The 27,287-nt window shown below is 44.3% G+C and overlaps 1 protein-coding gene across 1 annotated transcript; it reads left to right on the top strand.

The window, feature by feature from the left end:
• The first annotated feature begins 255 nt into the window (after nt 1-255).
• On the top strand, nt 256-13,190 carry LOC142256529 (potassium-transporting ATPase alpha chain 2-like). Its single transcript, XM_075328279.1, has 23 exons — nt 256-339; nt 1,970-2,104; nt 2,192-2,251; nt 3,036-3,239; nt 3,333-3,446; nt 3,523-3,657; nt 3,766-3,883; nt 4,014-4,282; nt 4,379-4,577; nt 4,692-4,801; nt 5,090-5,224; nt 5,424-5,616; nt 5,717-5,892; nt 5,980-6,116; nt 6,348-6,498; nt 6,602-6,770; nt 7,327-7,481; nt 7,688-7,811; nt 7,930-8,075; nt 9,032-9,165; nt 10,776-10,877; nt 11,362-11,453; nt 13,104-13,190. Exons 1-23 carry the CDS (start codon nt 301-303, stop codon nt 13,130-13,132), a joined length of 3,126 nt encoding a protein of 1,041 aa, XP_075184394.1. The 5' UTR covers nt 256-300; the 3' UTR covers nt 13,133-13,190.
• The last annotated feature ends 14,097 nt before the right edge of the window (nt 13,191-27,287 follow it).

Below are 27,287 nucleotides of genomic sequence, written 5' to 3'. Positions count from 1 at the left end.
CTATCACCCGGCCAGTGCAACAATGAAGATTCACTTTAGTGAATCCCTTATCTGCGTGTTAGTTATCAGCATCTGGACAGGTTTCTAAGAATAAGAAATACTGGTTTGTCTAGAGGAATCCGACTGTAAGCTAGATCCGAGATGTACTAACTCAATACCTGGAGGCGGTGATAATGGGAGGAGTTGCACAGTATATAAGAAGAAGATTTCATCCTTCAAAGCTATGGTATCCTCCATCGGCTCACTGCCTGCACCTTATAGGATTAGCTGAAGAAGCCTCCAGCCACTTACAAAGTCAGAATGACCAGGACTTCCCAGCCTGAAAATACATCTTCCCAGGTAAGTGCGCTTTACTTTTCTTCTAAAATGACTTATTCAGTCTGGATTTTTATAGGATGAAATAGATGAAAAGAATCAACTAAAAATATCTAAACATAGTATATGTCCATAGGCAAATAAATAGAATGATAGAATCATGGAATGGTAGAGTTGGAAGGGACCTCAAGGACCATCAGGTCCATCCCCTGTGAGTGCAGGTTTTCCTAAATCATCCCGGCTATATGTATAGAATCATAGAATGGTAGGTTTGGAAGGGACCTCTAGGACCATCCCATCGGGTCCAAACCCTTGCGAATGCAGATTTTCTTAAATCATCCCGGCTATATGTTTATCGAGCTCAAGCTTCCTCTAGAAGATTTCCATTGATGGAGAGCTCCTGTATACGAGAATCATAGGACGGTAGAGTTGGAAGGGACCTCAACGACCATCGGGTCCAAACCTCTGCAAGTGTAGTTTCCTAAATCATCCTGGCTATATGTTTATCAAGCTTCCGCTTGAAGATTTCCATTGATGGAGAGCTCATTACCTCCTATACAGAATCATAGGATGGTAGAGTTGGAAGGGACCTCAAGAGCCATCGGGTCTAAGCCCCTGCAAGTGCAGGTTTTCCTAAATCATCTCAGCTATATAAATATGGAATCATAGAATGCTAGAGTTGGAAGGGGCCTCAAGGGCCATCGGGTCCATCACCTGCGAGTGCAGGTTTTCTTAAATCATCCCAACTATATGTTTACAATCATAAAATGGTAGAGTTGGAAGGGACCTCAAGGGCCATTGGTTCCATCACCTGTGAGTGCAGGTTTTCCTAAATTATCCCGGCTATATGTTTATCAAGCTTCCGCTTAAAGATTTCCATTGATGGAGAGCTCATTACCTCCTATATATAATCATAGGATGGTAGAGTTGGAAGGGACCTCAAGGGCCATCGAGTCTAAGCCCCTGCAAGTGCAGGTTTTCCTAAATCATCCCAGCTATATGTATAGAATCATAGAATGGTAGAGTTGGAAGGGACCTCAAGGGCCATCGGGTCCATCACCTGTGAGTGCAGGTTTTCCTAAATCATCCTGGCTATATGTTTATCAGGCCTTCGCTTGAGGATTTCCATTGATGGAGAGCTCATTACCTCTTATATAGAATCATAGGATCGTATTGTTGGAAGGGGCTTCAAGGGCCATCGGGCCCAAACCCCTGCAAGTGCAGGTTTTCTTAAATCATCCCAGCTATAAGATTAGAATCATAAAATGGTAGAGTTAGAAGGGACCTCAAGGGCCATCGGGTCCATTACCCGTGAGTGTAGGTTTTCCTAAATCATTCCAGCTATATGTATATCCATCTTCCGCATGAAGATTTCCATTGATGGAAAGCTCACTACCTCTCATAGCTGCGCCTGTTCCACTCTCTGACTGCCCTCACTGCCACCTGTGGCCGCCTGTTTCACTCTCTGACTGCCCTCATTATCAGAAAGTTTTTCCTAATGTCTAATCTGAATCTAAATAGTAGCCATAAACCAATATTACATATATACCGTATATATACCTGCTTCCCAGGGTACCAGACAAGGTTTAAATGTCACAGTAAGGGTAGTGTAATATCCGGACTTTTCCCATAATGTCTCCTCTTCCTTCTGCAGGAGCCACCTGACATTTACGCCATCTCCATGGATGAAAAACCAGAAAAGGAGAAAAAAAAGGAGACGGTCTTTGCAGGAATTAAAGGAAAAAAGAATGCTAAGAAAGTAGAAAACTTGAAAAAGGAGCTAGAAATTGTAAGTGATGGAAAATTAAACATGGTATGGAGTAAAAAATATTTATTATTAGGAGGTATGGTAATGACTACATATTTTATTTTTTAGACTGACCACAAGTTGAGCATCAACGAATTGGAAGGGAAATATTCAGTAGACATCAAACAGGTCAGTTTTAAAGGAAGTTTATAAAAACTGTTTTGTTTTTGTATTTCTGACTTAGAAGAGAGCGCTACATCAACCAAGACTATCAACTAGTAGAGCTAATGGAGTAGGACATGGCTTATCCATTATTACATGGTCATCCTATCTGGAGCTATGAGAGTAGATACAAAACATGTCCTTCCCTCTGTAGGACATGGCTTATCCATTATTACATGGTCATCCTATCTGGACCTACGAGAGTAGATACAGAACATGCTCTTCCCTCTGTAGGACATGGCCTATCCATTATGCCATGGTCATCCTATCTGGAGCTTCAAGAATAGATACAAAACATGCCCTCCCCTCTATAGGACATGGCTTATTTATTATTACATGATCATCCTCTCTGGAGCTACGAGAGTAGATACAAAACATGCTCTCTCCTTTGTAGGACATGGCTTATCCATTATTACATGGTTATCCCATCTGGAGCTACGAGAGTAGATACCAAACATGTTCCTTGCTCTGAGGGCCTGGTATATCCAATTATTAGATGCAAGGCCCATCTATTCCAGTGTAATATTTCATTTTACCTGTGGTGCCACCATAGATGACATTAATTTGTGCTGTCTGGTTCTGCCTCAGATTATGGGGAATTCCAGGAGATTGTCGAAAGTAGATATACTCTCCAACACCATGATGAAAGCTTATATTATGGTCTCATGTATCAAACCTACTGTCAGTGCATTAAAGTATAAAAGCGTGTAAAGATTTTAACATTTGTGCTTTTGTGCTTTTTTTTTTCAAGGGTTTGACCACGGCAGCTGCTCAACAAGTTTTGGCCCGAGATGGACCTAACAAGCTCACTCCTCCAAAAGGAACCCCTGAAATTGTTAAGTTTTTGTTGCTAATGGCTGGTGGATTCTCCATTGTCTTCTGGGTTTCGGCTGCATTGTGCTTTCTGGCATATGGCCTTCAAGCTGCCCAAGATCCTACGGTTGCTAAAGACAATGTAAGAAAACCAATAGCTCTTAGGATGAATATTCTGAATGCTGTGGTTGTATCTCTGTTGTATTTTTGACTTATGGTTCCTCCATGTCTTTAGCTTTGGTTGGCGATCATCCTGATTGCAGTGGTGGTGATGACGGCTCTCTTTGCATATTACCAAGAAGCTAAAAGTACCAATATTATGGCTGGATTTAAGAACATGGTGCCTCAAGTAAGAAGCATTACTGTGAATTTGTACAATCATAGATGATTAGACTTGTTTCTTATACATTTTTTTCTTGATTTAGAAAGCCTTGGTTCTTCGTGATGGCAAACGTAATGAGATGATAGCAGAGAACCTTGTTACAGGGGACATCGTCTTTATTAAAGGAGGTGATAAAATCCCGGCTGATATACGAATACTTGAGAGTCATGGTTGCAAGGTGAGAAGAGTAGAGAAGTCCATTTTGGATTCTATCTAAATCAAGGTGTTTGCTGAAATCTTGGAAGCCATTAAGTCATGAGAATGACCTGTATCTTTTGACGTGTAGGTTGACAACTCATCCCTCACCGGTGAATCTGAAGCGCAACCACGTGGCGTGGAGTATACTGATGATAATCCTCTAGAGACCAAAAATCTGGGCTTCTTTTCTACAACCTGTTTGGAAGGTGAGCTTAAAATCATTATTTTAAGGTCCTCTTTAAGGTACTCTTTATTTACATAGTACAGGCACCTAAGAAGATGTGCATTTCATAAAAATCCCTAAACCCGGTCTCATATTCCATGCTTACTCTATAGGGGCAGCGACTGGTATGGTAATTAACACTGGTGACCGTACAGTCATTGGACGTATTGCATCACTGGCTTCACAAGTCGGGGACCAGAAGACACCCATTGCCCTGGAGATTGAGCACTTTGTGCATATGATCAGTGGTCTTGCAGTATTCGTTGGAGTAGTTTTCTTCGTTATTTCAGTCGCCATGGGATATAGTGCCCTCAATGCTATAATATTCTGCATTGGCATTGTGGTAGCCTATGTGCCTGAAGGATTAATCGCAACTGTAACGGTGAGTTGTGCATGTTAATGAGCCCACTAGGATCTTATCTTTGACGAGTGCTTCTTTTGAAACTATGTCTGTCCTAATGACATTTGTGTCCTACAGGTTTGTCTATCCTTGACTGCAAAGCGTATGGCAAAGAAGAACTGCCTGGTGAAGAACCTGGAAGCTGTGGAGACTTTGGGTTCCACATCAGTCATCTGCTCAGACAAGACTGGGACCCTCACCCAGAACCGGATGACTGTGGCACATATGTGGTTTGACGACGAAATCCACAATGCAGATACCAGTGAAGAGCAGACAGGTAAGAACCCATGAATTTCTTGCCATTACCTGGTAGATAATGAGTCTCTCAACGGCACACCAAACATTGCTGAGGGATATATAGGTAACCATTGCTAATTGTTTATCTGTTTAGGTGAAATGTTTGATCAAAGCTCCCCGACTTTTCCACAACTGGGTAGAATCGCCTGCCTGTGTAACCGAGCTGAATTCTGTCCTGATCAAGAAGGACTGGCCATCAACAGGGTAAATATTAATTTATATACATTCTACCTATATATAAGGAAACTATGGTGCTGTCTCACATAGACAACTTGCCCATATGATCTATTATGGTATATATGGATGTCACTCTATAAGAGGATCTTCCATTCCGGAGAACCTGGCAGATTCACATATTAGATTATTTCCTAGCGAATGTTAGCGAATACCATTTGGAGATGGGTTGTCTTCATAAGACATCTCCATTAGGGTCATTTTGTCACATCCCAATATGAAAAAAATGATAGCTTATCTGCTTTTTTTTGTATGCAGAGATCAGTCAATGGAGATGCCTCAGAAGCCGCTTTATTGAAATTTACAGAGAGCGTTATTGGAAAAGTCATGCAAATTAGAGAACGGAATCAGAAAGTATTGGAAATCCCATTCAATTCAAGCAACAAGTATCAGGTAATTGAGGAACTTGGTTATATCTCATTCCAGAAGGTCTCTTTGGTGAAGCTCTCTTTGGTGTTTAGAGTCACATTCCAGAAGCTCTTTAGTGAAGCTCTCTTTGGTGAAGCTCTCTTTGGTGTTTAACGTTACATGCCAGAAGCTCTCTTTGGCGTTAAAGGTTATTGGCAATTGACTTTTTTTTCTTACTTTTTAGGTCTCTATTCATTTCCCAGGGGATTCTTCTGAAAAGGGTTACATACTAGTGATGAAAGGAGCCCCAGAACGAATCTTGGAGAGATGTAGCACAATCATGATTAAAGGACAGGAATTGCCACTGGATGATGAAATGAAGGAGAAATTTCAGAATGCCTATATGACCTTGGGGGGTCTCGGAGAGAGAGTTCTTGGTAAGTATATGCAACTTCTCATTGACATTCTGGAGATTTCTACACAACCTAGTTAGAAGCCTTGAATCCAATATTTTCAAAATATTTTTTTCTTCTATAGGTTTTTGTCAACTGAATCTTCCTGCCTCTATGTATGGCAGCGGTTACCCATTTGATGCTGATAGTGGAAATTTCCCTCTAGACAAATTATGCTTTATTGGCCTCATTTCCATGATTGACCCACCTCGTTCCACTGTTCCCGATGCAGTCATGAAGTGTCGTAGTTCCGGCATTAAGGTTAGTATTTCAGAAAATATTGATCATGGTGATATTTGTAGTTAGTAATCACTAAATATATCTAATAATCTGTACTATTTATGGCAGGTTATTATGGTCACTGGGGATCATCCAATCACAGCCAAAGCAATTGCAAAAAATGTCGGGATTATCTCAAGTACTGGCGAGACCGCAGATGATATAGCCAAAAGGCTAGGAGTCCCTATTGAAAGAGTCAACCCTAGGTCAGTACATTATGGATTTTTCCACTTTATGAGCCAGCCGTCAACTTCTCAACATGTTGGGTTAGGTCATGGGTTGAACTTGATGGACTTAAGTCTACCTTCAACCTTAAACACTATGAAACTATTGTTTGACATCCAAAAGGCACAACTCACATACAAGGGTGGTTGTTTTTGGAAAATCCTGTAATCTTTGTGATCTTGAAGTTTTTAATCAGTTCATTTCAATTACAGGGATGCCTGCGCCATTGTAGTGAATGGAGGTGAAATCAATGACATGAGCTCCGATGAACTGGATGACATCTTGAGATATCACACAGAAATTGTGTTTGCCCGGACGTCACCCCAACAAAAACTTCTCATTGTCGAAGGATGTCAGAGGCTGGTAAGTTACATTGTACCGTAGTCTTGAAGGACAGTCTAATGTATCTCAAGGTTGACTTGAGGTGGATATACCCCTGAAAAACATAAACTTCCAATACTTTCAGGGTAACATTGTTGCGGTTACTGGTGATGGTGTTAACGACTCCCCTGCATTGAAAAAAGCCGATATTGGTGTTGCGATGGGAATTGCTGGTTCTGATGCTGCTAAACACGCTGCCGATATGATTCTTCTGGATGATAATTTTGCTTCTATTGTGACCGGAGTTGAAGAAGGTAAGATGGACACTCTAGGAACAGAAACTTCTCAATTGATTGAGGAGCTCTCGAAAAATCTTCTAATTTTAGGATCTTTGCTTTAATACATTATTTTTAACCTTAGAAGTTCCATCTACGAGATATATTCAACTGATAGAGGATCTTTCAAGAGCGCCTTAATTTTTAGGATCTTTGCTTTATTAAATTGGTTTTATGCTAAGAAGCTGAGCCAAAAAATGGGGGAAGATGTCTATAATAAGGGACTACGAAGGGATACATTTCTGAACGCTGCTTCCCCTATTGATCCAAAAAAAGAAAAAAGTATATAAAGCATAAGCTAATATGATCCAAGAGGGAAACAACTGCTTCAATATTCAAAACAATCTTGAACAAATCTTGGGGGCAGCTTCTGCTGTAGCCAGCCACCTTACATTAAGATCATAGGTTTCTGAGGAGAAGAGGAGACTGATCTTCTAAAACACTGAGACGTTATTTTCGGGGGATATATTTTTCTAGTTTGTGCCAAGATTTCCATTTATTTCTCTAATCACTCATGAATCTAATTTTCCTGCAGGACGTTTGATATTTGACAACCTGAAGAAGTCCATTTCATACACAGTGACCAAGAACATTCCAGAGATGATTCCTTTTATGGTCTATGTGATCATTAGTTGCCCCTTGCCAATCGGAGCCATCACCATCCTCTTCATAGAGCTGGGAACTGACATTGTAAGTTGATTTTTTGGAACATACGTGTAGATTTCGTACACTGATACATCCGATGCACAAGTCGCGGTGGAGATGACATTGGAGGTGACATTGGAAACAGTATTTTACAAACACCATGACGTCATCCTATCGGACCTAAGGATAAATAATTTGCTCAAAATTTTTCACATTTCCTAACAACCTTAATTTTTTCTGTGTCCTCTCAGATCCCTTCCATAGCTTTGGCATATGAGAAAGCCGAAAGTGACATCATGCTCAGAAAGCCACGGAACCCATATAAAGACCGACTGGTGAACATGCAGTTGCTGTCATATTCCTACTTTCACATAGGTAAAAATTTCATTTTCTCAAAAGTTGGATTTTTCTTATTGTCAAGTTAAATGGCTACAAAACAAAAAAAAATGCCACACCAAGAGGCTTACATGTATGTTTATTATGTGTCTCATAGCTGCAATGGAATCGTATTCTGGGTTTGTAAACTATTTCACCGTCATGGCTCAACAAGGCTTCCTACCAGCTTCATTAATTGGACTTCGAGTCAACTGGGAAGACAAAACCGTCAATGAACTGGAGGACAGTTATGGGCAGGAATGGGTAAGAATGGGGATCCAGAAGCCAAGGGAACTACTAGGGTTAAACTAAGGTGCCACTAGGGTGAGAGGTGGTGGACCTTGTGCCATGGGTGATGGATATCAAGAGGCACAATGGAGCTACCTTTCCTTGCTTTTTGCCACGCATGCAAGAACATCAAGACAAGGTCTCCGGACCTTCATTAAAGAGAATTTCCACCCAAAATATAATATTCTCTGTATATTAGTAAATTAGAAGTTAGAGAGCTAGCCAAAGTTTGGTCATGAAATTACATTTCCTTCCAAAGATATAACCATTTTTCTGTTTTCTTGCGTCAGCCATTTTGAAAATCTGGCAACAGGAAGTACAGCTATTGGTTTGAACTAGAACACCGATTATCTGTTATGTTGACCTTTAGTGAAACATACCAACGGTATAGCAATTATCATCGTTTTTTGAGAAGCTGGTTCAAAGGTGAAAACCAAAGTAGCTCCTCTTCCTGTTGGAAAATGTCAGCTGTAAAACAACAAGAGAGAAATGGGAATATCTCTTGAAGCAAATACAACAAACTTCCCAAATTTTGTCTACTGCTTTAACTTTTAATTTGTTAACATACGGCCAATTATCAGTTTTGGTTGGAAAACTCCCTTTAAGGATTGCCATAGCAGATACAGTACTTTTGTCTGTCCTTAAACTCTTGAGTAGTGGACACCACACTTTCCGTTGTATGAGAAACACTGGCTTTGCTCCTCATCTCTACACTTACTGGTCCGAATTCTCTGCACTTGATGTCCCACAGTCATGTAAACTGGACCTTGCTAGTGTAAAGGGTGCCATTTTTTAAAACATTACTGATTGCTTTGTGCCCAGTACAGTCTCCAATTACTAGCTATGGAACATATTCATCAGTGTCATTTTTGGCAAAAAGTGTTGTTTTTTTAAACAAATCTAATCTGTATGACCACATCTCTATTTTGTAGACCTACAGACAGCGTCTCTACCAAGAGTGGTACTGCTACTCAGCTTTCTTTATCAGCATTGTGGTCTGCCAGATGATGAACACAATTATCCGAAAAGTAAGAAGGAACACCCTGCTGACTCCTCGTTTCTTCAAGTGAGTAGAAGTTTTTGGTTGTGTATAGTGCATGACTTTTTACACTTCGGTGCCACGTTACGTCCATTTATAAATAGGTTTAGAGCATCGCTCCATCCTGGGACTGAAAAGCATCTCTATATTTCTCATGTATAGGACGCACCCCAGGGCTTTGGGCTACTCTGTCCCGGGCCGTATATTACTGGGACAGTTCTCTGGGTGGCTGTTGCCCGGTTCCGTGACCCTGGGGGTCGCTTAAAAGGGAAATTTGTACAGGGGCAAGAAATAAACAAAAATAAAGAGGTTTTCGTCATGCCACCTGCGGTATGCGGCTATATGGGAAAAGCCGCCGCTGCAAAGTCTCTCACTGCTGGGGCTGGTAGTATTGGGCAGCTTAGGTGTGATGGCTCTCCGCAAGTAGAGCTAGGCCCCAGGGGAAGATGATGTTGGTTGTAGTATATGGGTGCGGAGATGTAGGAAGAACTCAGACGACATAGGTGCTGCAGGTTACCTTGTGCATTACTCACTTCTTTGGAGTTGCTGCCACCCGGTTTATGCTTGTCTTTACCAATCCGGTATTACCTTTGTTCCAGTGCCGGTTTGTGAACTGGTGATCTTTCCCTCCATGCACCCTGTAGTAGTTGTCTGTGGGTCCCCGTGGCTTGGGGTCCCCTCCTGTTGTCTCCGTCCTGGCCCGTACAGCAGGCAGCTTGAACCTCTCCTGGGTCGGACCTCTGTCCCCGTTCCCATGTTCCCTCTCTGCTGCTGTGCCCCGGACACTAACGTCAGCAGGGTCCTTGATGGTCCCCTCACCAGGCAGATTGTTATCAGGCGAGCTTAGAGCGTCTTCCTGAACTAGGGCTCTGTACCCCGTCGGTGCTCGGTCCAGTGAGTACTTCACCGTACTCTCCCTGGCAACCATATTCCTTTTACTCAGTAGTCACTTCACACTTTCCAGTCAGCACGTCAACTTCTGACTGACTTGGTGTCTGGTTACTTTCTAACTAACAAGATGTCTGTCATCCGTCCACTTCAGTGGCTAGCCCCTCCTCCTCCCAGGGTTTCTGACTAGTGGATTGGATGCATCCCAGCCAATAGATGACCACCTGTGAAATCCATATCTAGCCTGTTACCCAATCTGGGAAAAAGGGCGTGGATTTGTGTGTGTGTTGTGGTGTTTACCAGCACTGGTCTTCCAGGAATCCGGAGTTGGATGTAGTACCCTGTGGCACCTGACACTCAGGGGCGCCACATATAGCCACCCTACCTGGTGACCTCTGCTTGCCTCCATCGGTGGTCCATTCCTCCTGCTTGAAAAATAGCTGCCTCAGTGGCATGGGGAGTGCAGTGCTAAGTGTAATCCAGGGGCGGACGTAGACTGAAGAGGGCTCCTGTGTAAACAGAGGACAGCAGGAAGGGTGACTATAGATCAGAAATGTATAGTTACTTCTCAGTTCCAGTGAGGAGGGTCATTTTCGGGAAGAGGTATAGACAGAGCAGATGCCAACACAGGTAACCTCTCCGGCTAACTTCACGGCATTCATGGCACAGAAGCAAGCGGGTTAGACCTTAATAATAAGACAAAAACAACTTGGCATTCCCTTACTTTACACTTCTTTTTTTTTCTACAGGAACAAGATCATCTTTTTGGGCTTACTCTCACAAATTGCCATTGGCGTAATCCTCTGTTATATCCCTGGGTTAAACGAAGCCTTGCACTTTATGCCCATTCGGTAAGTATCAGGCTATACAGAAGTGGTAGATATTATAATGTAGCAATGACAGTCATCATTTACTATCTCTATTTTAATCGTCAACTACTGCTGCAACCCTGTTACCACAACACGGTGCAGCAGAGGTTTGTGGCTCTCCATCTGCTTCTGCTTCTCCCTGATATGATAAAATTATAGGATTGGGAGCAGCTATTTGGTTGTGGTGTTGACATCACCATTTACCATCCAAATCCCAATCAACTACTGCTGCAACCCTGTTACCACAAGATGGTGCAGCAGAGGTTGGTGGTTCTCCATCTGCTTCCGGTTGTCCATGACATGATGAAATGATAGAATTTGGAGCAACTTTTTGGCTGTGGTGTTGACATTGAAGTAGCTGTCTAGTCATAAGTTTATTGTGCTACTCCCCTAATTCGAGATTTGTCTTTTCCATCTTTTTCCTAATCTGGATGAATGCTGACATCTGTTTCATTATTTCTCACAGAATCCAATACTGGTTTGTTGGAATTGAGTACACATTTCTTATCTTTGTTTACGATGAACTCCGAAGACTTCTCATAAGAAAATTTCCTGGCAGTAAGTATCTGTTGTATGAAAGTTTGGTTCAATACCATTGTAGATCACTGTAGATACATAGATATTTATATACACGCAGAGAACATTGTTTTTCGACCTCTAGATATAATGGTATTGATGGCTTCATTGTAGCATGTAGGTCACGGAGGACCAACTTTCTTTTATGTATCACATTGACCATGGTTGTCCAAGGTCATCATAGCTCATTTTCACTACCAAGAAGTCTACAACGACTTGTTTGTCCATCTATGTGAATTCTAAACATCACAGGAGTAGTTCAAATACCTCAAATAGTATTACAAAAACCTGACTTTGGTCAAAATACGCACAAAATGTGGTTTTTTTTGCCCATTCTTAACCATACATTTTTACCAGCTTAGATTCAACATGGTTTTGACTCTTCATCTCTATTTGATGACTAGCTTTTATCGATATAGATCTCCAAATCATAACTAGCTCTTGATATACATTCAACATAGTCTAAACCTATAATTGTTGACAAGTCCTTATCGATACAGATTGGATATTTTCCCAACCTCTAACTGATGACGAATTCTTACTAATATAGATTGGACATAGTCTCGACTTCTAGTTAATAACTTGTTCATATCAATATAGATTGGACATGGTCTTAACCTCTAATTGTTGACTAGTTCTTATAGATAAAGATTGACTTAGTGTGGACCCCTAAATGATGACGAGTTCTTATCGATATTGAGTGAATGGAGTCTCAAACTCTAATTGTTGACTAGTTCTTATCGATATAGATTAAACACAGTCTCAACCTCTAATTGATGACCAGTTCACAGTGATATAGTTTGGACATGGTCTCCACCTCTAGTTGATAACTAGTTTTTATTGATATAGTTTGGACATGGTCTCCACCTGTAGTTGATGACTAGTACTTATTGATATAGTTGGACATGGTTGCAATCTCTAGTTGATGACTAGTTTCTATTGATATAATTTGGACATGGTCTCCATCTTTAGTTGATAACTAGTTCTTATCGATATAGTTTGAACATGCTCCTCACGTCTAGTTGATGAGTAATTCTTAAATATGATTTAGACATGGGTTGATGACCAGTTCTAATCAATATAGATGGGATATGGTGTGAACCTCTACATGATGACTAATTCTTATTGATATACTGTAGTTTGGACATGGTCTCCACCTCTAGTTGATGACAAATTCCTATTGATATAGTTTGGACATGGTCTCCACCTCCTAGTTGATAACAAGTTCATATTGATATAGTTTGGACATGGTCTCCACCTCTAGTTGATGACTAGTTTCTATCAATGTAGTTTGGACATGGTCTCCACCTCTAGTTGATGACTAGTTTCTATCAATGTACTATGGACATGGTCTCCACCTCTAGTTGATGACTAACCGCTATCATTATAGCTTGGACATGGTCTCCACCTCTAGTTGATGACCAGTTCTTACCTATATACATGGGACATGGTCACGACCTTTAATTGATGTCTAGTTCTTGATCTATATTTGACATTGTCTATCCATGAAATGGTGACTAGTTCAGCAGAAAAGATGTAGATAAAGAGTGAAAAATAATAATTCTGATAATAGAAGATGTCGTACATAAAATTATGAGTGCGATTATTAATTTTTGACTCCTTTTTTTTCAGGTTGGGTGGATAAAGAGCTTTATTACTAAAGATCTATTATACTTGCCATGGAAATTCCGAATTATTGCCCAACTTTTGTTTAACTGCCCTTCCCCATTTTGTACATATTGTATAATTGTAAAAAGTTACAAATTGTAAATATAAATAAATTTCTTAAAAAAAATTCTGATACATTGTGTTTATTCTATTTTGTTTTGCAAAGATGGTCAACATCAGGCACGTGGTAACAGTACTGCTGTGCAAACAATTACGAATGTGGTCAGACAGCAGGAGATAGTGTTCGTAACATAATAAAATGTGATTTAATGTTAATAAAAAAGTTACAAGAGATTTCTGTAGGGCAATGAGGCAAAAACATTGCTCTGCTTCTTAGTCCCATATTCCTGAGATTTGGGTCTTATAGTCTACTGCAATTCCATTCCTGTAGCCACTAGGGGGTGCTGGTTTAGAGACTTTCCCGGGGATGATGGGTTGATGGTTGTTGAGTCTTTGCTTGAGGGAAATTCTCTGAGAAACTCGTATGACTTGAACGATGTAACGAATGGCACTAAGGCTGTGCAGAAACATTTTTGGATGCAGAAGTGGACTGTTGTCTACAGTACAGATCAAAAGTTTGGATACACCTTCTCATTCAAGGAGATTACTTTATTTTCATGACTCTAAAAATTGTAGATTCACATTGAAGGCATCAAAACTATGAATTAAAACATGTGGAATTAAATACTTAAAAAAGTGTGAAACAACTGAAAATATGTCTTATATTCTAGGTTCTTCAAAGTAGCCACCTTTTGCTTTGATTACTGCTTTGCACACTCTTGGCATTCTCTTGATGAGCTTCAAGAGGTAGTCACCGGAAATGGTTTTCCAACAGTCTTGAAGGAGTTCCCAGAGATGCTTAGCACTTGTTGGCCCTTTTGACTTCACTCTGCGGTCCAGCTCACCCCAAACCATCTCGATTAGTTTCAGGTCTGGTGACTGTGGAGGCCAGGTCATCTGGCGTGGCACCCCATCACTCTCCTTCTTAGTCAAATAGCCCTTACACAGCCTGGAGGTGTGTTTGGGCTCATTGTCCTGTTGAGAAATAAATGATGGCCCAACTAAACGCAAACCGGATAGAATAGCACACCGCTGCAAGATGCTGTGGTAGCCATGCTGGTTCAGTATGCCTTCAATCTTGAATAAATCCCCAACAGTGTCACCAGCAAAGCACCCCCACACCATCACACCTACTCTTCCATGCTTCACGGTGGGAACCAGCCATGTAGAGTCCATCCGTTCACCTTTTCTTCAAAGACACGGTGGTTGGATCCAAAGATCTCAAATTTGGACTCATCAGATCAAAGCACAGATTTCCACTGGACTAATGTCCATTTCCTGTGTTCTTTAGCCCAAACAAGTCTCTTCTGCTTGTTGCCTGTCATTAGCAGTGGTTTCCTAGTAGCTATTTTACCATGAAGGCCTACTGCACAAAGTCTCCTCTTAATAGTTGTTCTGGAGATGAGAAGGTGTGTCCAAACTTTTGGTCTGTACTGTATATCACCTGATATTCCCCTTAGCCCTGCAGGTTATTATAGAATCTCTACTGGTTATAAATGGAATGCCACCCATAATAACTGTAATAATTCGTGCAATAGTCATTTGTCACATTCAGCTGATGAGTTTCTGCTCCGTACCTGGAGCCACATTATGTACCCTGGCGGAGGTGACATCACAGGAGACATCTCTAGTGTAGGCTACTGATGACATCACAGGAGACATCTCTGGTGTATGCTACTGATGACATCACAGGAGACATCTTTGGTGTATGCTGCTGATGATATCACAGGAGACATCTGTGGTGTTGACTCCTGGTGACATTACAATAGACATCTCTGGTGTAGGTTGTTGATGACATCACAGGAGACATCTCTGGTGTAGGCTGCTGGTAACATCACAGAAGACATCTGTGGTGAAGGTTGCTGATGACATCACAGGAGACATATCTGGTGAAAGCTGCTCTAGACATCACAGGAGGCATCTCTGGTGTAGGCTGCTGATGACATCACAGGAGCCATCTCTGGCATAGGCTGCTGATCACATCACAGGAGATATTACAGGTATAGGCTACTGATGATATCATAGGAGACATCTTTGGTGTAGGATGCTGATGACATCACAGGAGACATCTTTGGTGTAGGATGTTGATGACATCACAGGAGAGATCTCCTGTGGAGGCTGCTGATGACATCACAGGAGACATCTCTGGCATAGGCTGCTGATCACATCACAGGAGATATCACTGGTGTAGGCTGCTGATGACATCACAGGAGACATTTCTTGTGTATGTTGCTGATGACATCACAGGAGACATCTGTGGTGTTGACTTCTGGTGACATCACAATAGACATCTCTGGTGTAGGGTGCTGATGACATTGAGCAAAAATGTGTGTGTACCCAAATAAATCAATAAAACTAAAGAAGAAGGGTAAAGGGAAAAATGTGTTTGCCACACAAGAGGAAAAACGTAACTTTTACTGAATCTCTTTAAAAGGTTAAAAACAAGATGCACAAAGAAGCATTGATTGCACCTGGAAACCTACAGTCACAATATCTGTAACCCATGTCTAGGGAAAAACTTCCCTCACACGAGTAATAGAAGCTCAATTATTTCATTAATTCATAAATTGAAAGTATAGACATAATTTATGAAAATTGTTATAAGCAAGGATTGCCAGTATTTGCAGGCCCTAGACAAAATATAAAAACTACAATAGACTATAATTAATGTTCTATAAAAAAAGCACAATCTCACAAATAATTATAAGCAGTGGCATAACTAGAGTTTGATGGGCCGGCAAAATTTGGACTTGGGCTGTGATGTCACTGAGAAGAGGAGCAGAACAGCGCAGGACACTAGAGAGAGCGGCGGTGACGTTACTGAGAAGAGGAGCAGAGCAGCGCTGGACACCAGAGAGAGTGGCCGTGACATTAATGAGAAGAGGAATAGAACAGCGCTGGACACTAGAGAGAACGGCGATGACATTACTGAGAAGAGGAGCAGAGCAGCGCTGGACACCAGAGAGAGTGGCCGTGACATTAATGAGAAGAGGAATAGAACAGCGCTGGACACTAGAGAGAACGGCGATGACATTACTGAGAAGAGGAGCAGAGCAGCGCTGGACACTGGAGAGAGTGGCAGTGACGTCACTGAGAAGAGGAGCAGAACAACGCTGGACACCAGAGAGAGTGTCAGTGACATTACTGAGAAGAGGAGCAGAACAGCTCTGGACACCAGAGAGAGCGGCGGTGACGTTACTGAGAAGAGGAGCAGAGCAGCGCTGGACACTGGAGAGAGTGGCAGTGACATCACTGAGAAGAGGAGCAGAACAGCGCTGGACACCAGAGAGAGCAGCGGCGACGTCACTGAGAAGAGAGAAGAACAGCGCTGGACATCAGAGAGAGCGGCAGTGACATCACTGAGAAGAGGAGCAGAACAGCTCTAGACATCAGAGAGCGGCGGTGACGTCACTGAGAAGAGGAGCAGAACAGGTCTGGACATTAGAAAGCGGTGGTGATGTCACTGAGAAGAGGAGCAGAACAGCTCTAGACATCAGAGAGCGGCGGTGACGTCACTGAGAAGAGGAGCAGAACAGGTCTGGACATTAGAAAGCGGTGGTGATGTCACTGAGAAGAGGAGCAGAACAGCTCTGGACATCAGAGAGCGGTGGTATGTGAGTATATTATGACACTACATCATACACACACATTCCATCAGTAAACAAGTTAGTGGGAGCTTCTTTAATTATGTCTATGGTGCTGCTATTTTTGTTGCATTTCCTCTGTTTTATATACCTGGCTATAATCATACAGCCACTGCCTGATACAAGCTGCCCATGGCTCATGGGTATAAGCTGTCAGAGTCACACACACCTGGCTATGATCATACAGCCACTGCCGGGTACAGGCTGCCCACGGCTCATGGGTATCAGCTGTCAGGATCCCTTTAAAGAAGATGTCCGAAATAATACATGTACTGTAAAGAAATTGTCTATCAAAAAGATCTAATGGGGGTTAAATATTGTAAAAATAACAAAATTAATTATTCACACCTGCTGTCACCCTCCTGGATCCAGCGCCGACCGTCCTGTGATAATTATGTGACTATTCTACCAGACACAGGACCGGTGCGGCTTCTGATCGGCTGCAGCGCTCAGGTGACTTGAACTGCAGGCATCACAAGCTGCAGCGGTCCTGTATCTGGTATAACGGTGACATAATTAATGCTGGCAAAGACCACAGGGCGGCCGGCGCTGGATCCAGGAGGGTGACAACAGGTAAGTACAATTTATAGTTCTACAGAATTTTGTCTGGACAATCCCTTTAATAAACTATAAATCCTCATCTTTCTTCCACCTGACAGCTCTTTCATTCCCTGATGCTTCTGTTTACAATGGCTGCAGATGTGATGCCCCTGGACTAGTCAGGTCATCACAGGGTACTGCACAATCTTTCTCTCCCAGAGCAAGACTCAAACCCCCATGGTTCTGGTTCCCCATCTTGCAGTACTGCCTCCACCAGCATTAACAAATCCTAGTCATACCTCACACCACACCTTGTCAGGCACACCAGTGGGCTGCTAAACTGGAATAGGGCCGCCCACCTAGGGGTCAGGCAGGGAGGTGGGAGGTGACAAGTCAGTCGGCTCCAGGGGAGCAAGGAGAGAGGAGCTGAAAGTTGGCTCCAGGGGAGCAAAGAGGACAGTGGTAGCCCTCGAGCTGTGAGGAACTCAGAGGAAGCTGGGAGTTGTAGCTCCCAGGGAAGAAGATTAGGTTGCAGACGGTGGTCTGGAACTGGAGGCGTCAGAGACTCTGTCGCGGGAGATTGGGACTGGGTGCCTGGCTAGTCTTGGAGGATAGCCAGCAGCCGCAGTTCAATAGCCGGGCTGGGACCGAAAGCACATCGGGGTACATGGACTCAAGGTCGAGGAGAAGCTTCAAGCAACCCGGCAATTAACCTGCGGAGGACAGGGCCTATATTTACTGTTCCCACAAAGCTCAGAGATTGGGGGCACTAGCGCAACGAGGGGGGTAGGGCTTTCCAAGCAAAGCAGCCCACTGAAATCCCAAGCGTGAGCTCCTGAAAGCAAGCTCCTATGCTACTCTTAGCAGGGAGCGGGGCCCAGAAAGCTCCAAGCTTACGGGCCACTTGGACACTTTAAAATTACTGTGCCCGGAAGTAGCCCACAGATCACCAGGGAGTGCTGCAGGGGACAGGACCCGGACAAGCTCCCCAAGAGGGCAGCTGCACCCTGAGACTTGGTTTACCACGTTGTCAGCGTCTGCTTTCTTGCTAAGTGAGCACCTGATTAACCCCTGCAACGAGCGAACCAGCGCTCCCCCTGCACTCCACTCCACCATCCAGAGTCCCGGGGCCTTCCCTCCCCATGGAGAGTAACGTCATCTAGCTGCCCCACTCCATCACCCCGGGTTCTCCCAACGGCAGCGGTGGTACTCCCTAATACCGCACACCACGGGTGGCGTCACAAACTATATATCTCCCCTGTAAAAAGTCCCCTTCTTCATTTGGGTGCGACCCTTAGCCCCCGGGTCCGGAGACCCTTGAGCCACGAGTAGTGACATCCGGATCCGAGCGGTTCGACCGCTGCTGGGGCGGTACACAGACATCACAGCCCAAGTACCCCATGTGACCACTGTAGACAATCACTGGCTTCAGACTCAAGCTGTATACCACTGACAAGCTGCAACACACATACAGGGTGTCCAGGTTGGGCCATCTCCAGCCTATGCAAATAGAAGCATTGGAGGGTCTCAGGGCTGCAATGCATTTCAGTTGGATGTGCATGCTCAAACGCACATCCAGCTGAACAAAGTGCTGAGATCCTCGGGCCCCTTGAACAATCGGGCTTGGTCGCTGTCGGGACCCCAGTGACCGCGATCATTCCACCCCTGGTTATAAGCAAAATTATTCCCTGGCTGGTTAGTCAAAATATACAGGTGTGGCCATCTAGTGGAGAGAAATTATACTGCTGCTCCTCATTCACACAATCAATTGATTGCCAACGCTCTGTTATTATTGTCTGTCTTATTGTTGAATAATGCCCCTGGTCCTCCAGACACGTTTCGTTTATGGACTCATCAGGAGAGCGAATGGCCAGTAGAGCATAACATCATATGAAAGAGACACACAGAAAGTGACACATACACAGAAACACACAGAGACACAAACCCCAAAAGACACACCGAAACACACACCGAAAGAGCACACACCCCGAAAGAGACATACACCCTGAAAGAGACACACACACGCAAAGAGACACACACACATGGAAAGAGACACACACACATGGAAAGAAACACACACATGGAAAGGGACATAGACACACATGGAAAGAGACACAAACACACGGAAAGAGACACACACAAAGAGACATACACACATGGAAAGAGACACACACATGGAAAGAGACACACACACATGGAAAGAGACACACACATAGAAAGAGACACACACCGAAAGAGACACACACATAGACAGAGACACACACCGAAAGAGACACACACACATAAAGAGACACAAACATAGAAAGAGACACACACCGAAAGAGACATACACATAGAAAGAGACACACACATAGCAAGAGACACACACAGAGGCACACACACAGAAAGACAGAGAAAGCTACACGCAGACAGACACACACACACACACACACACACAGACACACCGAGAAAGAGACACACAGACACAGAGACAGACAGAGACACACAGACAGAAAGAGACAGGCACAGACATACATAGAAAGAGACACACTCACACACACACTCAGAAAGAAAGAGAAACACACCGAAAGACACATCAGAAAGAGACACACACACAGAAACTGTTTAGATGTTTGAGGTAATATATTAGCTGTCTTGACAGTTTGCCTGGATACTTATCAGGTGGCCTATAGCAACCAATCCCAGCTCTTCTTCTATTTTGTTAGAGGTCAAGCTTTGATTGGTTGCTATAGGCAATGAAGGACATTGTTAGTATAAGACTGTTCATGTGTGAGGTAATATGATTTCGGTGGTGGCGCTCAGCAACGCTGTTGTAGAGGCTGATGTAAGTCACATGACCTTACCAGTATACTAATTGTGTGGGGTTTTATATTCTGTCTGTTTAGTTTGTGATTTTTATGTGCAAAATAATTTTTTGTTAATGCATTTTATTTTGTATTAGTTAAGAATAGTTAGTTACTATCCCGGGCAACACCAGGTAATACAGCTAGTGCCAATATACAGTGCCTACAAGTAGTATTCAACCCCCTGCAGATTTAGCAGGTTTACACATTCGGAATTAACTTGGCATTGTGACATTTGGACTGTAGATCAGCCTGGAAGTGTGAAATGCAGCAAAAAAGAATGTTATTTCTTTTTTTTATTTTTTTTTAAAATTGTGAAAAGTTTATTCAGAGGGTCATTTAATATTCAACCCCTCAAACCACAAGAATTCTGTTTGGTTCCCCTAAAGTATTAAGAAGTATTTCAGGCACAAAGAACAATGAGCTTCACATGTTTGGATTAATTATCTCTTTTTCCAGCCTTTTCTGACTAATTAAGACCCTCCCCAAACTTGTGAACAGCACTCAAACTTGGTCAACATGGGAAAGACAAAGGAGCATTCCAAGGCCATCAGAGACAAGATCGTGGAGGGTCACAAGGCTGGCAAGGGGTACAAAACCCTTTCCAAGGAGTTGGGCCTACCTGTCTCCACTGTTGGGAGCATCATCCGGAAGTGGAAGGCTTATGGAACTACTGTTAGCCTTCCACGGCCTGGACAGCCTTTGAAAGTTTCCACCCGTGCCGAGGCCAGGCTTGTCCAAAGAGTCAAGGCTAACCCAAGGACAACAAGGAAGGAGCTCCGGGAAGATGTCATGACAGTGGGGACATTGGTTTCAGTCAATACCATAAGTAACGTACTCCACCGCAATGGTCTCCGTTCCAGACGAGCCCGTAAGGTACCTTTACTTTCAAAGCGTCAAGTCAAGGCTCGTCTACAGTTTGCTCATGATCACTTGGAGGACTCTAAGACAGACTGGTTCAAGGTTCTCTGGTCTCATGAGACCAAGATCGAGATCTTTGGTGCCAACCACACACGCGACGTTTGGAGACTGGATGGCACTGCATACGACCCCAAGAATACCATCCCTACAGTCAAGCATGGTGGTGGCAGCATCATGATGTGGGGCTGTTTCTCAGCCAAGGGGCCTGGCCATCTGGTCCGCATCCATGGGAAGATGGATAGCACGGCCTACCTGGAATTTTTGTCCAAGAACCTCCGCTCCTCCATCAAGGATCTTAAGATGGGTCGTCATTTCATCTTCCAACAAGACAACGACCCAAAGCACACAGCCAAGAAAACCAAGGCCTGGTTCAAGAGGGAAAAAATCAAGGTATTGCAGTGGCCTAGTCAGTTTCCTGACCTTAACCCAATTGAAAACTTGTGGAAGGAGCTCAAGATTAAAGTCCACATGAGACACCCAAAGAACCTAGATAACTTGGAGAAGATCTGCATGGAGGAGTAGGCCAAGATAACTCCAGAGACCTGTGCCGGCCTGATCAGGTCTTATAAAAGATGATTATTAGCTGTAATTGCAAACAAGGGTTATTCCACAAAATATTAAACCTAGGGGTTGAATAATAATTGACCCACACTTTTATGTTGAAAATTTATTAAAATTTAACTGAGCAACATAACTTGTTAGTTTGTAAGATTTATGCATCTGTTAATAAATCCTGCTCTTGTTTGAAGTTTGCAGGCTCTAACTTATTTGCATCTTATCAAACCTGCTAAATCTGCAGGGGGTTGAAGACTACTTGTAGGCACTGTAAGTGTTGGCTTTGTCGTTTCATAGCAACAGTCTGGCATATGTATTAATGTAAAATCAGATTGAAATTCTCGCTTTCAGGCAGAATATTTCAAGAAAACCTAGGTTCAGAGAAATAGACAATGTTGCCTATATCCATTTTACGTGGAATACATCCACCAATGTTAATAACCATTACCCAATGTTGCCAAACATACATCCATACCAATTTCCACTTTGGATGTGATGGGCATATTGAGGGAACGTCTTTCAAGAATGTCCAAAAGTAAGCAAGTCATTTCCAACGCCAACTGGTTACCTACTGGAAGTGACCAAGTCAATATCTGTAGGAGAGAGGGTACTTCTCTTGGGTACTTCAAGAGCCAACCTAGAAGAAACACAAGTCCTCTATTCTGGGAATCATTGGGACACACAAAGACATGGTTTAGTGAGAACATGACCGGCTGCACAGAGCTCAGACCCCAACCCCATCCATTACCTTTGAATGAACTAGAACGGAGATTGTCAGGATAGGCATTAACTACTCCTCAGGAGGGGTCTAACCATTGAGCTCTCCACCATTATCGGAGCAGGGGACTTCTGTTCCCCATTTTAATGGAGCGCCTGTTGCACTTACGCACTGTTTCTCCATTTAATTTGTGTCTTGTACAGCACTTAGCTCCTTCGGATATTTCAAGACCCAACTCGGGGGAAACACAAGCAATCCATTCTGGGAATCATTGGTGGTGTAGTCACAAAGACATGGTTGGGAAAGAACATGATTGACTGCCCAGGACCTGGACCCCAACCCCATCCAACACCTTTGGATCAACTAGAACTGAGATTGTGAACCTCTCATCCAACATCAGGGTCACATTACAAATGTTCTCCTAGATGAAGGGGCAACAATTCCCACAAGAAGCTTCCAAAATCTTTTAGAAATCCTTCCCAGAAGAGTGGGAGCCGTTAGATCTCCAAAGCCAATAACTCCATAATATCAATGGCTGTAGAATGGGAGGTCATTAAAGCTCCTGTAGGTGTAATATATAGTGTATTTCATTATCACAATGTACAAAACAAAGTCTTAGATAATATTATATGGATATAAAGTCTATGAAGCTCACAAGTTCAATCCTGTACATACGGCATAAAGTTGAAATGTCCCCTATCGATGTGCAATCCCAAATACAGTAGTCTAAGAAAGATTGTGAAATATTTCATTATTATCATTTGATAGCATACGACCAATGCAACAATGACGATTGACGTTAGTAATTGCCATCTCTCGTATCTGCACCACAGGTTTCTGAGAAATACTGGTTTATCCAGAGGAAACCAAGTTTGAGCTAGATCCGAAGTGTGCTGAACTCAATACCTGGAGGCAATGGTAGTAGTAGGAGTGGTATTTGATGACCCAAACCGCGGGAAACACAAGTCCTCCATTCTGGAAATCATTGCCGTTCACAAACATATGGTTGGGTGAAAACATGACTGGTTGCTCAGAGCCCGAACCCCAACCCCATCCATCACCTTTGGATGAACTAGATCGGAGATTGTCAGGATAGGCATTTACTACTACTCATGAGGGGTCTAACCATTGAGATACCCAACAATTGGCAATTGGGGACTTCTGTTCCGCATTTTAATGCAGTGTCTGTTGCACTTGCACACTGAATCTCCATTTAATTCGTGTCTGTGTGACGCCCTGGACTAGTCAGGTCGTCACAGGGTTCTGCACAATCTTTCTCTCCCCGTGCAGGACTCAACCCCCCATGGTTCTGGGTCTCCATCCTGCAATACTGCCTCCACCAGCATCCACAAATCCTAGCTACACCTCGCACCACACCTGTCTGGCACACCAGTGGGCTGCTTAAGCTGGAATAGGGCCACCCACCTAGGGGTCAGGCAGGGAGGTGGGAGGTGATAAGTCAGTTGAGTGGTAGCCCTCGAGCTGTGAGGAGCTCGGAGGAAGCTGAGGGTTGTAGCTCCCAGGGGAGAAGCAGACTAGGTCGCAGATGGTGGTCTGGACCCGGAGGAGTCGGAGACCCGGTCGCGGGAGATTATGACTGGGTGCTGGGCTAGTCTTGAAGGATAGCCAGCAGCCGCAGTTCAGTAGTCGGGCTGGGACCGAAGGCACGTCGGGGTACATGGACCCAAGGTTTGGGGAAAAGCTTCAAGCAACCCGGCAATTAACCTGCAGAGGACAGGGTCTATATGGACTGTTCCCACAAAGCTCAGAGATTGGGGGCACTAGCTCTGCTACATCTGCCCTGTGTCTGGTGCAGGCTCAGCTCTGCTACATCTGCCCTGTGCTCGGTGCAGGCTCAGCTCTGCTACATCTACCCTGTGTCTGGTGCAGGCTCAGCTCCGCTACATCTGCCCTGTGCTCGGTGCAGGCTCAGCTCTGCTACATCTGCCCTGTGCTCGGTGCAGGCTCAGCTCTGCTACATCTGCCCTGTGTCTGGTGCAGGCTCAGCCCTGCTACATCTGCCCTGTGCTCGGTGCAGGCTCAGCTCTGCTACATATGCCCTATGTCTGGTGCAGGCTCATCTGCCCTGTGTCTGGTGCAGGCTCAGCTCTGCTACATCTGCCCTGTGCTCGGTGCAGGCTCAGCTCTGCTACATCTGCCCTGTGTCTGGTGCAGGCTCAGCTCTGCTACATCTGCCCTGTGTCTGGTGCAGGCTCAGCTCTGCTACATCTGCCCTGTGTCTGGTGCAGGCTCAGCTCTGCTACATCTGCCCTGTGTCTGGTGCAGGCTCAGCTCTGCTACATCTGTCCTGTGTCTGGTGCAGGCTCAGCTCTGCTACATCTGCCCTGTGCTCGGTGCAGGCTCAGCTCTGCTACATCTGCCCTGTGCTCGGTGCAGGCTCAGCTCTGCTACATCTGCCCTGTGTCTGGTGCAGGCTCAGCTCTGCTACATCTGCCCTGTGTCTGGTGCAGGCTCAGCTCTGCTACATCTGCCCTGTGCTCGGTGCAGGCTCAGCTCTGCTACATCTGCCCTGTGTCTGGTGCAGGCTCAGCTCTGCTACATCTGCCCTGTGTCTGTTGCAGGCTCAGCTCTGCTACATCTGCCCTGTGTCTGGTGCAGGCTCAGCTCTGCTACATCTGCCCTGTGTCTGGTGCAGGCTCAGCTCTGCTACATCTGCCCTGTGCTCGGTGCAGGCTCAGCTCTGCTACATCTGCCCTGTGCAGGCTCAGCTCTGCTACATCTGCCCTGTGATCGGTGCAGGCTCAGCTCTGCTACATCTGCCCTGTGATCGGTGCAGGCTCAGCTCTGCTACATCTGCCCTGTGCTCGATGCAGGCTCAGCTCTGCTACATCTGCCTTGTGCTCAGTGCAGGCTCAGCTCTACTACATCTGCCCTGTGCTCGGTGCAGGCTCAGCTCTGCTACATCTGCCCTGTGCTTGGTGCAGGCTCAGCTTCGCTACATCTGCCCTGTGCTTGGTGCAGGCTCAGCTCCGCTACATCTGCCCTGTGCTCGGTGCAGGCTCAGCTCTGCTACATATTCCCTGTGCTTGGTGCAGGCTCATCTCTGCTACATCTGCCCTGTGCTTGGTGCAGCCTCAGCTCTGCAGCAGCCACGTGTGCAGGCCCCCAAAAGCCTCGTGTGTGTCTATATGTGCAGCAGAGTTGTGTGTGTATGTATGTATGCAGTAGAGCTGTGTGTGTCTGTTTGTATGTAGCAGAGTTGTCTGTATGCATGTATGCAGCAGCTACAGAGTTGTGTCTGTATGCATGCATGTATGCAGCAGCTACATAGTTGTGTGTCTGTATGTAGGCATGTATGCAGCAGCTACAGAGTTGTGTGTATGTATGCATGTATGCAGCAGCTGCAGAGTTTTGTGTCTGTCTGTATGCAGTAGAGCTGTGTGTCTGTATAAATGCAGTAGAGCTGTGTGTGTCTGTATGTATGCTGCAGAGTTTTGTGTCTGTATGCAGTAGAGCTGTGTGTCTGTATAAATGCAGTAGAGCTGTGTGTGTCTGTATGTATGCTGCAGAGTTGTGTGTCTGTCTGTATGCAGTTGTGTGTCTGTATGCAGCAGAGTTCTGTGTCTGTATGTATGCTGCAGAGTTGTCTGTATGTATGCAGTAGAGCTGTGTGTCTGTATAAATGCAGTAGAGCTGTGTGTGTCTGTATGTATGCAGCAGAGCTGTGTGTGTCTGTATGTATGCAGCAGAGTTGTGTGTGTCTGTATGTATTCATGTATGCAGCAGCTAGAGTTGTGTGTGTCCGTATGTATGCAGCAGCTGCAGAGTTGTGTGTGTGTCTGTATGTATGCAGTAGAGTTGTGTGTGTCTGTCTGTATGTATGCTGCAGAGTTGTGTGTCTGTCTGTATGCAGCAGAGCTGTGTGTGTGTCTGTATGTATGCAGCAGAGTTTTGTGTGTCTGTATGTATGCAGCAGAGCTGTGTGTGTCTGTATGTATGCAGCAGAGCTGTGTGTGTGTATAATAGCCCTACATGTGTGTAAAAAGGTGAAAGTCTAGGACTAATAGCAGCAGTCTACACTTAGATCTTTGATTGTAGTTCCATAAAAAATAAATATTTTGATGGTTTTCCAAATTTTTGAAAATTTCTGGATTATCAACGGCCAACGGAGGGGGGCGGCAAATTTGACGACCGCCCCGGGCGGCAAAAGCAGTAACTACGCCACTGGGTGTGACCCTTTAGCCCCCGGGTCTGGAGACCCTTGAGCCACGAGTAGCGACGTCCGGATTCAAGTGGTTGGACCGCTGCTGGGGTGTTACATCCGAGTACAGCAGTCAGCTCTCCCAGGTATTTCAAGACCCAACCCAGGGGAAAAACAAGTCCTCCATTCTGGGAATCATTGGGGGACACAAACACATGGTTGGGTAAAAACATGACCAACTGTGCGGTGTGCACAGAGCTCAGACCCCAACCCCATACAATACCTTTGGATGAACTAGAACAAAGATTGTCAAGATAGGTGTTCATTTCTACTCAGGAGGGGTCTAACCCTTGAGATCCCCACTAATTGCCAGAACTGGGGATGTCTGTTCTGCATTTTAATGGAGCGCCCGTTGCACTTGCGCACTGATTCTCAATTTAATTTGTGTCTGAGTACAGCATTTGCCTCTGTTGGGTATTACCAGAGAAATGTACAACTCGGGGGAAACACAAGTCCTCCATTCTAGGAATCATTGGTGGTGTGGTCACAAAGACATGGTAGGGCGAGAACATGATCGACTGCACAGAGCCTGGACCTCAACCCTATCCAACACCTTCGAATGAACTAGAACGGAGATTGTGAACTTCTCATCTAATTTCAGGGTCAGCTTACAAACGCTCTCCTAGACGAAGAGGCAAAAAAAAA

Source organism: Anomaloglossus baeobatrachus, chromosome 11, assembly GCF_048569485.1.
Source record: "Anomaloglossus baeobatrachus isolate aAnoBae1 chromosome 11, aAnoBae1.hap1, whole genome shotgun sequence".
In the NCBI taxonomy this organism is placed as follows: domain Eukaryota; kingdom Metazoa; phylum Chordata; class Amphibia; order Anura; family Aromobatidae; genus Anomaloglossus; species Anomaloglossus baeobatrachus.
This window is presented reverse-complemented; position numbering and strand designations above follow the sequence as displayed.

Bases quoted from the DNA above. Each gene is read 5' to 3' on its own strand.
- LOC142256529 (XM_075328279.1), top strand. From the start codon at position 301: ATGACCAGGACTTCCCAGCCTGAAAATACATCTTCCCAG. The intron at 340-1,969 runs GTAAGTGCGCTT...TTCCTTCTGCAG, and splicing joins CTGAAAATACATCTTCCCAG to GAGCCACCTGACATTTACGC. The intron at 3,240-3,332 runs GTAAGAAAACCA...CCATGTCTTTAG, and splicing joins CTACGGTTGCTAAAGACAAT to CTTTGGTTGGCGATCATCCT.